This window comes from Spinacia oleracea, chromosome 4, assembly GCF_020520425.1.
Source record: "Spinacia oleracea cultivar Varoflay chromosome 4, BTI_SOV_V1, whole genome shotgun sequence".
NCBI classification, from domain to species: Eukaryota; Viridiplantae; Streptophyta; class Magnoliopsida; order Caryophyllales; family Amaranthaceae; genus Spinacia; species Spinacia oleracea.
In genome coordinates, this window is record NC_079490.1 from 179,414,454 (window position 1) to 179,429,309 (window position 14,856).

The 14,856-nt window shown below is 34.2% G+C and overlaps 2 protein-coding genes across 2 annotated transcripts; one reads left to right on the forward strand and one right to left on the reverse strand.

The window, feature by feature from the left end:
* Positions 1–5,030: 5,030 nt before the first annotated feature.
* Positions 5,031–9,010, forward strand: LOC130472226 (protein FAR1-RELATED SEQUENCE 6-like). The gene is made up of 3 exons (XM_056842737.1): positions 5,031–6,163; positions 6,904–8,341; positions 8,711–9,010. The coding sequence occupies exons 1-3, from the start codon at positions 5,031–5,033 to the stop codon at positions 9,008–9,010; spliced, it is 2,871 nt and encodes a 956-aa protein (XP_056698715.1).
* A 3,101-nt stretch (positions 9,011–12,111) lies between these two features.
* LOC110787997 (uncharacterized) lies at positions 12,112–14,091 on the reverse strand. Its single transcript, XM_021992628.2, has one exon. The coding sequence runs from the start codon at positions 13,795–13,797 to the stop codon at positions 12,331–12,333; it is 1,467 nt and encodes a 488-aa protein (XP_021848320.2). The 5' UTR covers positions 13,798–14,091; the 3' UTR covers positions 12,112–12,330.
* Between the last annotated feature and the right edge of the window lie 765 nt (positions 14,092–14,856).

Here is a 14,856-nt window from a genome sequence, read left to right on the forward strand (position 1 = left end):
ATCAGGTTTTTGACCACGAAAATTTTCCACAGATTGATGGAAACGAAATGGAACCTTATAATCCATACAATGATGAGTATGGAGATTGGGATGAGATTTTTGAGCCTTATTATCCAAACCATGATGAGTTTGGAGCTAAGGGCCAGATTTTTGAGCAAAATTTTGTTCCAAAGATTGATGAAAATGAAGTGGAACCTTATTATCCAAACCATGATGAGTTTGGAGCTTGGGACCAGATTTTTGAACAAGAAATTTTTCCAAAGATTGAAGGTATATGTGACATATTAAACTTACAGTCATTGAACAAGAGATGGCTTGGTATTGTAGGTGAGAGAGTTCACAAGAATAAAGATGTGAACTGGAGTCAGCTGGAGAAGGTTTGTTCTAGGCCTACAGATATCTGCATGGTACTCCACCAAAGTTTCCAAGAGTTTGAAGGGTGTGAGTTTTGTGGGTGGCGTATACACGACCGTAGAAACACCTTCAATTTAGGCGTTGAGTATTTTGTCCATACACATGGAGGTCAGGTCCGTGAGTCGGATGAAACATGGCCATGGAGGGACGCTTTGCGTTTCGAGCAGATGTTGAGGAAGACTAACCAGATCAAAAACCCGAATGGATTCTCGTTCATGTAGTGGTTGGATTTATACCTAAGTGTCATGCATGTCTTAATTTTCGTTTTCGTCGTTTTTGTTAATGACTTTTTGTTACAGAAGTATATATCAAGTAGTATTGGAGTATGATACAAACACTAAGTATTAGTGTTTGCGTGGGATTTAAGTAAATCATAAGATATACTTCTGTAACACTTTTGAATCTTTTTAGTATCATAACCTTATCAAAGGGTATTTATTCATTAAAAAGGATCATCCGAAATTATGTTTCATTTTGAAGCCATTTTTTTTTTGGCTTTATAATTAGTACGGAGTACATTTAAAAAGCCTTGTATAATTATTCATTAGTTTCTTATTTTTTTATATGAATCAAATTGTCTTACGGTATGAGATGTGCAGTAGCAGATAAGATGCGGAAGAGTTAAATATCATAAAAATACATAAATTTAAAGAGATAAAACGAGATGAACATAATTAATAGATAAAAACACAACTGTCTCTTACAATCCAAGGCTAGTGATCCAAAATAATCCATATAATTGAAAAAAGGCCGACAGAAATGGATTCTGGAAAGTTCAAAATGGCAAAATGAACGAAGTAGGATGCATAGATAGATATATTCTGGAAAAGTAACATCAACAAACCATTTCGAAGAAGTAATCAGTTCCTCAGTTTTGTAAAGTAATGCCTCTCAGGCCATGAGTTGTAGATCATTCTTTTTTTCATGCCTCCATGAGTGTTGACAAGGAAATCACGCCCCTTCTTCATTGCATCGAACCTTAAGGGAACAGACCAAGTGCAGATCTCGCACTCCGACATGGCATCTAGGTTTTCATGGCGTTCACCACACGGGAGGGTGTTCTTACAACAGAACGATTCTAAGTCGCTCCAGTCAACTCCTTCATTTGCATGGATTTTGTCACCAGCAAGATCGCAACATCTCTTCTCCAACTGGAGACATTTCAGAAGATCAAAAATCCTCGTTATTTTAGGAAATATGTGTTCATAAAAAATGCAATCCCACGCTCCAAACTCATCGTGGTTTGGAAAATAAGGTTCCTTTTCTATATTGACAATTTTATCAATGGGTTCAGAATTCGCCATTGTATGTGTTATGGATTATGTTTTGTTTTTCTTTTTGCTCAAAGGGAAGAAAAGGTTACACTTTTGTTTGTAAATTTGAATAGGTTTAATTTTGAAGCTTAATCGACATTTATAGGACGACAAAATGATTTTCAAGAGCGGTCTATAATTATGACAACGTCAATATTTCTATCGATTAAAACTCCAACAAATTTATTTTAACGTTCAGAATAGACAATGAAGAAAATTATTTAAGTATCACAATAATTTACATAGTATCATATTATCAGTAAGGTTCAAAGTAGATACAAATTAATTATATTAATTATGATAATTTATTTTATAGTATCTTATTAACAATAAAATAGAATCCTTTGTTTTTAAGATACAATCGTCTACATTAATTCTGTTATAGTTTCAATGACAACGTCTACGTAGTATCCAATGTGTATTTATAGATTATCCTATTAACATTAATTTAATATTCAAATAGTATTTGATATAGTATATTCAAGTTTAATAATTGTATTTAAAATATTTTTTTGATAATCAGAGTATCCTTTGTTATTAATGTAGAATTTTGAACGACCAGATGAAAATGATACTACCTTAGGGTTAAGAATTTGGAACGACCAGATAAAATTACTTTGGGCTTCTGATGGTCCCATATATATAGATTACCATCTCTGATAAAAAATAAAATATTCTCCAACTTAGTGAAATACATCGAACATGAAACCCTTCGTTTTACCTCCTTCCCAATCTAGAACATTGGGAGAAATTTTTGAGGATGAGATTATTCCGAAGGCCAACGGAATATATGAACTCATGATAATTGAGATGCTTAATAAGAAAAATATGTGTTACGTGAGGGATAAAATTCATTTCAGCAGAGGTTCGGTGGACTGGAGTAGGATGGCGCTCATTCGGCCTAGAGCTCGTTGTGACATAATCCACGACACCATAGAAGAAGCGGGAACGTGTGCACGTTGTTGGTGGGCTGGGCAATTGAGTAGGAATATCTACAACGACGGTGTCGGCTATGGTGATCAAAATCGAGATGGTCAATCTTGGTCCTGGAGGGTTTGTTTGCCGGAGGGACATAAATTTAATATGAATTGACATGTTCTTATTTTAACTAGTTTTTGTTTTTATGAATCATTTTCCATTTTGGTTTCATTAGTTGCAATATCTTTTCAATTTATAAGAGAATATAATCTCTTCAATTAACGAGATAATATAATCGTTTCTGTTTATAGTTCATTTCCGTTAACAACGCCTTTTCTTAGTTTAAATTTGCTGGGCTGAACACCAAATCAGACCGATTACTATTCACGTTTAATATTCATGTTTAATATGATATTCAATAAACTTAAAGCTACTATTCGCGTCAAGAATAAAAAACGCTTACTATTCATATTTAATATGATATTCAATAAACTTAAAGCTACTATTCGCCTCAAGAATCAAAAACAAAACTTATAGCTTTACTGTTCTCGTGCTTGTTATGTTGAACTGATATATTTTTACACTATTCTGTGTGATTGGTAGTTTAATTTGTTGTATGATACCATATTAACAAAATATGATCTTATAACATCATATAATACCTTCAAAAAAAAAAGTTTGTAATGAAGTATAGTACACGTATTTTGTAGTTTTGTAAAAGAGACAAATATTGTATTAAAGAAAAAAAATTAAAAGATAATATAAAAAACACAATAATTTAACTACAGTCACTGCATAAAAAAATCCGCCTACTTTTAAATCGATCAGTACATTAGTTTATGGGATCATTCTTTTTAAAAAAATCCGTATTTGAAGTGCCAAATTAATTTGTATTGCAAATTAGACGTGCTGATACCCCTTTGTCATATTGGTTAGTTGAACGCTTCCTAAAGTTCATAAAACACCAAGTTTCGAATCCTAACAAGAACTTAGGATTTTTTTTTTTTTTAATATCACATGTTTTATGAGATCAATATTTACATAAAGAAATCAAATACATTTTCTATGTTTTTTTCCCTATCTAAATATTGTTTGATCCTTTTGAAAACAAAAAGGATTTTACGTAAAATATTCCCCTCCAAAAAATTCGTGCAACTTTGATCAAAATAAAAATAGTTTCAAACGTGCATATAATTTTTTTTTTTTTATATCACATATTTTTGGGATCAATATTTACATCAAGAAATCAAAATCGATAAAACCACAATCATTATGGCTTTTATTTATCCTATGTACTACAAACCCTTTCCAAGAAACTAAAATCATGTTGTATTTTTTTAAATCGATCAGTACATTAGTTTATGGGATCATTCTTTTTAAAAGAATCCGTTATTAAGTCAAATAAATTTGTATTGCAAATTAGACGTGCTGATACCCCTTTATCATATTGGTTACTTGAACAGTTGAACGCTTCCTAAACTTCATGAAACACTGGGTTTCGAATCCTATAAGACCTTAGGATTTTGTTTTTTAATGTTTTTTTCCTATCTAATTATTGTTTGATCCTTTTAAAACAAAAAAGATTTTACGAATTTTACGTAAAATTCGTGCAACTTTGATCAAAATTAAAATAGTTTCAAACGTGCATATAATTTATTTATTACCACTATTTCCCATATGAAGTTTAAACGTCACATTAAACACTGCCCCCCACTTATAAATAAAATTCATAATTATGGGATCAAAATGTTAAAATTTGACCTTAGAATTTTTTTTGTCATGTTATCACATGTTATGGGATCAATATATTTTCATAACTAAATATTTTTTGATCCCTTTAAAACATAATAGATTTTAGTTAAAATATACCCCTCCAAAAAATTCGTACATGAACGATCAAAATTCAAATAGTTCAAACGTATATATAATTTATTAACACTATTTCCCAAGAAGTAGTTTAAACGTCACATTGTCCCTATATAAATATAATTCATGATAAAATTTCAAACTTCATCTTGGGGTTTTAGAGTACTGTAAAATTTTCTCTCCTTGCCGTGAAGTACTAGCTGCCACAAGGCCCACAACGATAGAACCGACGACAACTTTTTCTGGCGTATACTTCCGGCTTCCATTGCCGGGTGAGAACTGTAACATTTTAATAACTTATTAATGTTAATTAGATATTATTATCATTTTTTATATTGCGATTTTGATTTAATAGACGTAATTTGAATGATGTGAAAATTGTTCATTAAGGTGATGAATCGATATTTTCGTAAAGTAATATTATGGTGCCTATTATTTTATGTACTTTTTTGTAAGCCATAAGATTATATTGTCAATTCATGACTATCTTACACCTTATCTTACAATCACCACAGTGAAATGAAGACTGATTCCCACATTTCACGCAAAGATGTGAATATAGACCTAAATGAAGTGTTAGATGATATGGCAGAGCTTCGTTTGCGTGGAGAGACATCAAACCAAGCCGTGCATGATAACGCACTGGAGAATCAGTTTAATGATGACAATGTAACTACAAATTTCAATATAGACCTAAATGAATGTGTGGAGGAGACCATTGAGTTGTCTTCAAGTGATGTGGTGGAAAAGGGCGAGGAGCTTCGTACATATGATGTTGTGGAGGAGGCTGAGGTGGACGAGGAGGCCATTGAGTTGTCTTCAAATGATGTGGTGGAACAGGGCGAGGAGGCTCAGGAGGATGAGGTAGCTCAGGAGGATGAGGAGGCTCAGGAGGATGAGGAGCCATCCGTAAACCATGTTGATAAAATCCCAACTGTGGGGATGTCCTTTACTTCGGGCAATGAATTTGCTAATTACTGCCATAAGTATGCGTATAATAAAGGTTTTGAGTTCTCTGTGAGATCAAGTTCATTAATACATGAGTACCGTGAAGAAGGAGTTAACAAAAAGGGGGTAGGGGATAAAGAGCCCATGTATCATATGATGAGAAGGATTCGATTTATTTGTAACAAAGGAGCCCCGAAAAGGGGGGAAAGAACTAAAGTTACGGGGTGTAAGGTGTTTGTAGATGCGCGGCTAGAGAATGACATGATGGTAATCAAGCATTGTGATTTGTCTCACAATCATGATCTTTATCCGGATCACACCCGGCTAATGGCGAACTATCGATGTATTGATGAACAATCTTTTCAAAAGATGGTTCTGAATGATGCAGCTGGGATATATTTGAATAAGAGCTTTAACTCGCTTGTGATTGGGAGTGGAGGACATGCAAATGTATCATACAATCACCGCGACCTGAGAAATGCAGTGAACTTGGAACGTAGGCGTACCATTTTTGGAGGTGATGCAGCTGCTGTTGAAGCACACTTTAAGAAAATGCATGAATTCAATAAAGACTTCTACAGTGCAATCCAAACGGATAAAGAAGGGAAGCTCTTGAACGTTTTCTGGGCTGATGCAAGGTGCAGGGCACAATACAAAGATTTTGGAGATATTATCACATTTGATACAACTTTCCTATGCAACAGGTATGATACATGTATCCTACATGATATATATTTTTTGAAAAAACACCATTTTAACATTTACGGGATCATTAATGTTTTATAAACAGTTATAATTTTTATTTTTTTGAAAAAAAGTTGAACATAGCATCTGTATTTAAAAATACATTAGATTATCATTTATAGGATGATTTATGTTTATTAATTAAAATGGATTAAGTTTCAATTTATAGGATCTTATTAGTATCATTTATGTTTCATAAACTTCTTTTTCATTTAAAACACATCATATTTTATTTTAGAGGATCATTTGTATTTATTAAATATTGAACATAGCTTCTGTATTTAAAATACGAATGATTATCATTTATAGGATGATTTATGTTTATTATTGAAAATGGATTAAGTTATAATTTATAGGATCGTATTAGTATCATTTATGTTTCATAAACTTCTTTTTCATTTAAAACACATCATATTTTATGTTAGAGGATCATTTGTATTTAATAAATATTGAACGTAGCATCTGTATTTAAAATACATTAGATTATCATTTATAGGATATGTTTATTAATGAAAATGGATTAAGTTACAATTTATAGAATCGTGTTAGTATCATTTATGTTTCATAAACTTATTTGTCATTTAAAACACATCATATGTTAATTTAACGGATCATTTTATATTTACTAAACATTGACGTTGTTGATTGGATAAGTAACAACAATGATGCGAATAATATATCTTTTAACTTTATTTATCAGGTACAAAATGCCTTTTGCTCCTTTTATTGGTTGCAATCATCACGGCTCATCAATCGTCCTTGGTGCTGCCCTAATAACCTACGAGGATGCAGAATCATTTGTTTGGGTATTCGAACAATGGCTGCAGTGTATGGGAAAACCCCCAATGGGCATCATCACCGATCAGTGTAAGGCTATTGGAAAGGCAGTCCAGACTGCATTTCCTGGTGTGCCGCATAGGTTATGTGTTTGGCATATTATGCAGAATGCAAGCAGAAACTTGGGCAAATATTCGAGCTGGAAAGAAATAGATAAAGATTTTCAAGTAGTCGTGCACGACACACTGACCATCGAAGAATTTGATGATGCATGGAAATCCATGGTTACGAAATTTGGGTTACAGAACGACAAATGGATAAATGAAACTTATCGTATTCGGGCCAGTTGGGCCCCTGGTTATTGGCGGAGCTCATTTTGGGCTGGAATGTCATCGTCACAAAGGAGTGAAGGAATGAACCGCTTTTTCAAAACATATGTAGGCTTAAACACGTGTTTGATACAATTCATGAAGCAATTTGAGGCAGCTCTTAGAGGAAAAGTGGAAGAGGAAAAGAAGTTACATCTCGACTCACAAAATAAACCATATACTTATAACAACACCCTAATTGCGGAGGTAGTGTTCTGCAAGGCATACACCAATACAAAGTTTAAAGAGGTGAGGGGTGAGGTGATGGGTCTGACGCACACAAATATTGTGAGTACTGGCCGTGACGGCACAAAAATCTTATATGATGCGGTGGAGAAGATCCCAATCCCCGTACATAAAGCAAAGCAGAAGACTTTTCAGGTTACCATTGACAAAGAAATGGGTGAGTTTACTTGCTCATGTATGCTTTTTGAGTTTCGGGGAATTTTGTGCAGGCACATCATTCGTGCGATTCATTGTGAGGATGTCAACTCTATACCTGATAAGTACATTTTGACTAGATGGAGGAAAAACGTAGTTAGGGATTACGAGAGTATCAAGGTTGAGTATTATGACCCAAATGACTCAACCCAAGTGAAAAACAGTAGGGAGGTAGCAAAACGGAACAACTACATTTCTACGTTGGCACTGCACAATAGTGAGACACTCTCGATTTTTATGGAAGCCACTGAAAAAATGCGTGAGAGTCTCGAAGATACAATTGGTATTAAGAGGACTGATGGTGATGATTTTATGGACTGGTGGGACCCTTCGAGTAAGAGGGTGTTTGGCCGCCGTAGGATAAGGCCAAAGGAAAACAATAAACAACACCTCGAACGCTCCGCAGTGCCAGTTGAAGGGGCCAGTAAAGATCCGATAGACCAAAGAGGCAAAGGTAGGGCTCAAGAGAAAAGGAAAAAGCACCCAGCTGAGAAAAAAACAAGGAAAAGGCGAAAAAATGTTGTGCACGACACAGACGAGGATATGGACGAGGTATGATCTTTTAATTCCATTCGTTAGACTACACCTCAAATAAAGAAAATAAATTGTAGTCCATCAAAATAAATCATTCTAGTTTTTGCGATGTTACAATATTATATACATAATCTATTTATGCTAGCTAATTTTTTCATATAAAAGGGTTTATGTTCTTCATTCTTGTTTTTAAAGATTAATTATTGTATATATAGAATCTTTTTCTGTTATTATATGTATATATAGGGTTTATTTTATATTTTATACAAGTACGACGAGAATATTGTGGTACAAATACTAATACAAAGTATAGAAATCATAATATTGCATAACATATTATTCTGTTTTTTTGATTGAATTTTCTCTTTTGTGTTCGATTTTGCAAAGGAGAATGATGAGGCATTGCCAAATGGAGAACAAGGCCATGTTGATGCTGGTAGAAGTGCTGGTGTAACTGATTCTTACTACGGTGGATATCAATATTACGGCGGAAATTTTATCAATCCGGGATACAATCCTAACTTTTTCGCACCCAGCAGCAGTAATTATCGTCCGAATATATATCTGAACCAGCAACCACTTGGAAGAGGTTATCCCAACTTCAGCGTGAGGAATCCGCAACAGCTTTCACAGTCATACATGTCGCAAGGATCAAACCAATATTCAGCTATGCGTCCAGGCTTTTGACAATATTTACATTATCATGTTTTGATGTACTGGATATTTTAGTTGACAACTGCGTTTTGGAATCACCATTATCTAGCTATACCATTTTCCTTCTTTTGATTTTACAAGTGTTGTTGTGTTAGTTTTTATAATTTACATTATCATGTTTTGATGTACTGAATATTTTTGTTGACTACTGTGTTTTGGAATCACCATCATCTAGCTATATTATCATGATTGTTGTTTTAATAGGATCACTTTTATTAAGAAGTGATCAAATGTTGCAACTAATACGTCTTGTAGTCTTGTCACAATGGGCACCACAATGCTACCTAATTTTTCAGTTTATTTCCATGTGTTCCAAGCTTCCCTAAGGTAGCTTTTTTTTGTTGAAGGTATTATATGATGTTATAAGATCATATTTGTTAATATGGTATCATACAATAAATTACCAATCACACAGAATAGTGTAAAAATATATATGTTCCACATAACAAGCACAAGAACAGTAAAGCTATACGTTTTTTTTTTTATATTCTTGAGGCGAATAGTAGCTTTAAGTTTATTGAATATCATATTAAACCTGAATAGTAAGCGTTTTTTTAATTCTTGACGCGAATAGTAGCTTTAAGTTTATTGAATATCATATTAAACACGAAGGGTTTCATGTTCGATGTATTTCATTAAGTTGGAGAATATAGTTCGTGAAGGTGGTATCATTCCAAGCGTTCAATCTTCATGAACTTTTTTTTTAAAAAAAAAGGGTTAAGTGCGAATTAGTCAAAATATTTTATTTAAAAAAGATGTTTAAAAGTTTTTATCTTATAACTTTTTTAAAAAATCGGTTAACAAAATACAACATGATTTTAGTTTCTTTGAAAGGGTTTGTAGTACATAGGATAAATAAAAGCCATAATGATTGTGGTTTTATCGATTTTGATTTCGTCATGTAAATATTGATCCCATAAATATGTGATATAAAAAAAAATTATATGAAAAAAATTCCTAATTTGAAATTTTATTATGAATTTTATTTATAAGTGGGGGGCAGTGAGAATAAATTATATGCACGTTTGAAACTATTTTCATTTTGATCAAAGTTGCACTAATTTTTTGGAGGGGTATATTCTACGTAAAATCTATTTTGTTTTAAAAGGATCAAACAATATTTAGATAGGGAAAAAAACGTAAAAAATGTATTTGATTTCTTTATGTAAATATTGATCCCATAAAACATGTGATATTAAAAAAAACAAAATCCTAAGGTCTTGTTAGGATTCGAACCTTGGTGTTCTATGAAGTTTAGGAAGTGTTCAAGTAACCAATATGACAAAGGGGTATCAGCACGTCTAGTTTGCAATACAAATTAATTTGACCATTCAAATACGGATTCTTTTAAAAAGGATGATCCCATAAACTAGTGTACTGATTTTAAAAATAAAAAATTGCTCATGTTGCATGCATGGGTATCAACACGTCTATAGTTTAAACATAAATTCTTTTCATCTATTTAAAATTATGATTTTATTTGTTTTTTGATGTACTTAAAATTGGAGGTGATTCCACGACATCATAATTCATGTTAAAGTAGATGGTTTAAGTTGTTATCGTATTTTATGGAAGTATCATTGCAAAATCATCTGTTACGATGGCATTAGTACTTTAGAAAATTTTATAAGCGTTTTTATACAATAGGATTATTATGACCACACCTTTTCCTATAATACAATACAATAATAAAATAAGTCGTGAAGGCTTGGCAAATGAATTAACTTCGCCACTTGAGTATTTACCACATGTTATAGATATGTTGAATTATGAACCCAAGTTCGATTCGTAATGCACAAAAAGGGGAACTGGGAGAAAATAGTTTTATTTTTATTTTGATTTATTTTGTTAATAATAAAATTTATATTTGAGGAGTTCATGTTTGAATTTGTGGGAGCATTACAAGTTTATACACAAACTTCTTATTAACTTCATTTGTTAATCCGTCATATAAAAATTTTCATAGCTTACTATGTTGTGCTGATACCCCCTGCTAAATTGGTTACTTAATCATCTCTTCACTACGGTAAACCCGTGTTCGATCCTACTGAATGGTTAAAAAAAAAATTCCTCTTTTTTTCTATCTGGTTTTTTTACTTCTGGTTTTATGTGAGAGAGTATATTTTATTCAAACTCTAAAATCAAAATACATTTGTGAGTATCTTTTATTCAATTTATAGAATCATAAACATAACTCATACGATTTCATGTAGCTTCAACATCCCATTGTCACTTAACTAAACAAAGCAGCCATTGTCACTAACAATTCATCATTTCCAGTTTCGAAAAGTCGAATAATAACACATTACATATCTAGTTCTCTTCTACACCTTCTTACACCCAGTATATCACAATTGAAACTAATTAAATCTTAATAAAACAAAATGAAACTCTCTTGGTAATTTCATCAAACATGTTATATGCATTATTAAACACATGGAAGTTTCACCTCATTGACATAGTTACAAGCTTCGAAAATGGCGGAAAATATAAAGATAAATAGAAATTCATAGTGGGAAGAATAATCACATAATTTGCATTCACTTTAGAAATAAAAACCAGAAATATTTTCTTTGCTTTGCAGTTCCTCTTCAAATGAAACATCGCCAAGTTCCTCTTCAAATGAAAACCAGAGGTGAAAAATGAAAGTTGAGGTGAAAGATGAAAGTTGAGGTGAAGAAGTGTTTTGGCGCAAAAATGAAAATGTGTAATTTGGCGCAAATACCTCCCGCTCAAGAGAACAGAATGGCGCAATTCACTGAAACTAATTGCCGCCCAAATTTTTTTTTTCACAAAGCTTTTCCCTCTCTTTTTTTAGTGGGATTTGTGAGGTGGCATAATTTAATAGGTGGTGTGCAAGATACCTTTGCACACCATGTGTATCCCTAGCCTTTTCCACTATCATCAACTATTTTTTCATCCATGGTTTGCTAACTTTTCGAACATATGATTACTCCGTATTCAGTAATTTGGTAACGAAATAAACTTATAAGAACGGGTATTATTTATAAAGAAATCAACTAAATAGACTTAAATAAACATAATACGGGGAAAAATCATCACATAAACAGCAGTGAAATAAGATGTGAACATATATTCCATAAACTGCATAAAATATCACCTCAAACATGCCCATAAAGAGTACTCCGTAATAAATAAGTAATGAACAATATTGTAACATTATTATTACTTAAAAAAATAAAACCAAAAATCAGAATAATAATAATACATCTCCCCATTTTAATTAATACTATTATCATATTTTTATTTTCCTGAAATTAACAATAAAAAAATCACACGGTAGAAGAATTATTAGACACAACTTTCTGAATACCCTTATTACCCTCAGCAGGAACACTCGTTAAACCTCCTGGACCACCTACCACCGTTCTCATCTCACCGCTTCCGTTTACCGCTACTCCTTGAAACGGCGTCGTTATTACTCCTCCATTTCCAGGTGGCGCACCATAGTACACCTGTCTCCCACTTCCATTATCATACGCCATTTGCGTGTATCCCGCGTTCTCCGCCGTCATACCTGCTACTGGCCTTACCGGTAATCCCATTCCTTCTGAGTATCCTCCCATCTTCCCTGATCCCATGTTGTACTGCACCGGCTGCTCCCGGTATACCTGGTCGGATTGTACTCTTTGAATATGGTAGTATCCTTGCCCGGGTTGACCTGGTTGTCCGGTCACTGGTCGCATCATCGGCGCGTGGTATACATTCGCCTGTGGTGGAGCATGCACCATGTAAACAGGTTGTTGTTGTTGTTGTTGTTGTTGTTGATGCTGTGGTTGAGGTTGGTGCTGCTGTTGTTGTTGATGGAATTGTTGGTGATGCTGAGGTGGCATCTGTTGCTGAGGTGGCATCTGCTGTGTCAGTTGTTGTTGTTCCATGTTTGCCGGTGGCGGTGGTTGCCAGTATCCCGACGGAATTTGAACAGACGATTGAATATTCGCCGGAGCACCGGCGGCGTAATTCGCTTCCTCGGATTTTTGTCGATTCATTTCCTGTACTGAGATGTGCATCCGGTTCAGCTCTTGGATCCGTGCGTCTATCTGTGGATCCGGTTCATGTCGCTGAACCTGAACTGGAAGTTGAATTGGAACCGGGCCTTTGTCTAATCCGAATAAGAAATCCATGTTGTTATTCACCTGAGAAAGAGGAGGAGGCGGTGGTGGGCCGGAATTCAAAGCCTCAACGAACCGGTCGGAATCACGGTCTATCTTACCAGTTTCAGATGAAGTAGAGCCAAACGAACCGGCTTTATGAATCGGAAACAGAAAAATCCGCAAGCGAGCCGGTTTGGCAGAGCCGCGAAAGAGGCGATCATATTCATGCATCATATTCTCCAAATCATCATCGTTGGTAACAGAAATCAAAGCATCGAGTTCTTCTCCGGGGAGCTGATATTTGAAAGTAAAACCAGAAATAGCGTCGTTAGCAGCGGAATCTGACGAAAGAATAGACGAAAGCTTGGACAAGAGAGACGAGAATTTGGCGGAGCGATCGACAGCAAGAATTTTGGTTTCACCGCCGACGTAAGAGAGGAGATTATCGTGAGGGCGCGGCTGAATTTTACCGCCATAGCTAACCATGAATTTGACCTTGTGGTTGAGTGAAGACTGCGGCGGTTGTTGGTGCTGCTGTTGTTGTTGTTCTTCCCATGACGGCGGAGGGTTTTCGAAGTCGATTTCACGGGAACGAGGGGAGGAGTCGCCGGAATCTGGGTAAGAATAGGAAGGGTAATTGTCCATGTTTTAGGGTGAGGGTGGTTTTGGGAAGAGAGAGAATTTGGGGATGTTTTAAGAGAGAGAAAGAGGGGTTAAGGGAGCATGGTTGTTTTATGGATGATTGAAAAGCGGGGAAGGGGAAGACTCGAGAGTGAAGATTTTTAGAAGGGTTGTTTTCAATTTATGTTGCGCGGCGAGAGACTGCTACACTTGGTTTTGGTTTTGGTTTTGGTTTTGGTTTTGGTTTTGGAGTTGAGTGAAGTGATTTTAGGGGTACTTTTTTCTGTTGCTTTTTCATTTCTTTTGTTTATATTAGCGACTATTTTCTGTTTACTGGTTACAGCTCTACTTTATTTGAGTCCGAAGTCCGAACTTCATATATTGATATAGGTGGGTAAGGGTTAACCACTTAACCTCAAAGTCCATGTATACGAACGTTTTTCCTGGTGGATTGGCCCGTTTTTGTGCCCTATATTTCTTCGATTTATGTCCAACTCTAGTTAACACATTTTAAAATTATAAAATTTATGTACGAAGACACGAAAGTATGACAGGTATTATGTTTTACACCAACTCTTGACAAATAGTTATACTCTCTAATAAAATAATTTGTATTAAGCTCTGACACTCAAAATGATCCTCCTTTGATAATTTATTTTATTGTATGAGTACTAATGTGACCTAATTCTTAATATTTCAAAATAGTAAAATATTGACCTTTCAAAAAAAAAAATGGTGTAGTATGGCAACAAATTTTCAAGATAGTATAAAAACTAACAAATTCATCATTTGTTTTCTTATACTATTCCGTAATTCGTATTAAAATAAAAATAAGTACTCCATACATGTACAGTCGTATGGATTACGTATTTACGTGGTATTCGTATTTGGTTTTGCTACAGCCTACAGGGATCAATCTTTATCGAAAATTTTAGAAAATGAAACTAGAAGGGGGTCGGACCTCTTTAATGAAATGTATTAAGAAAAATATTTGATTGCCAATTTCTCCCTTATTTATTTCCTTACATTATGAGATTCAGCCAATCAGCCCCACCAAAAAATGGAAATCAATATTTCATTTAC

Coding starts and splice junctions, on each gene's coding strand:
- LOC110787997 (XM_021992628.2), bottom strand. CDS start 13,797: ATGGACAATTACCCTTCCTATTCTTACCCAGATTCCGGCGACTCCTCC.
- LOC130472226 (XM_056842737.1), top strand. CDS start 5,031: ATGAAGACTGATTCCCACATTTCACGCAAAGATGTGAATATAGACCTA. Junction 6,164..6,903: donor ACAACTTTCCTATGCAACAG/GTATGATACATG, acceptor TTTATTTATCAG/GTACAAAATGCCTTTTGCTC. Junction 8,342..8,710: donor CAGACGAGGATATGGACGAG/GTATGATCTTTT, acceptor GATTTTGCAAAG/GAGAATGATGAGGCATTGCC.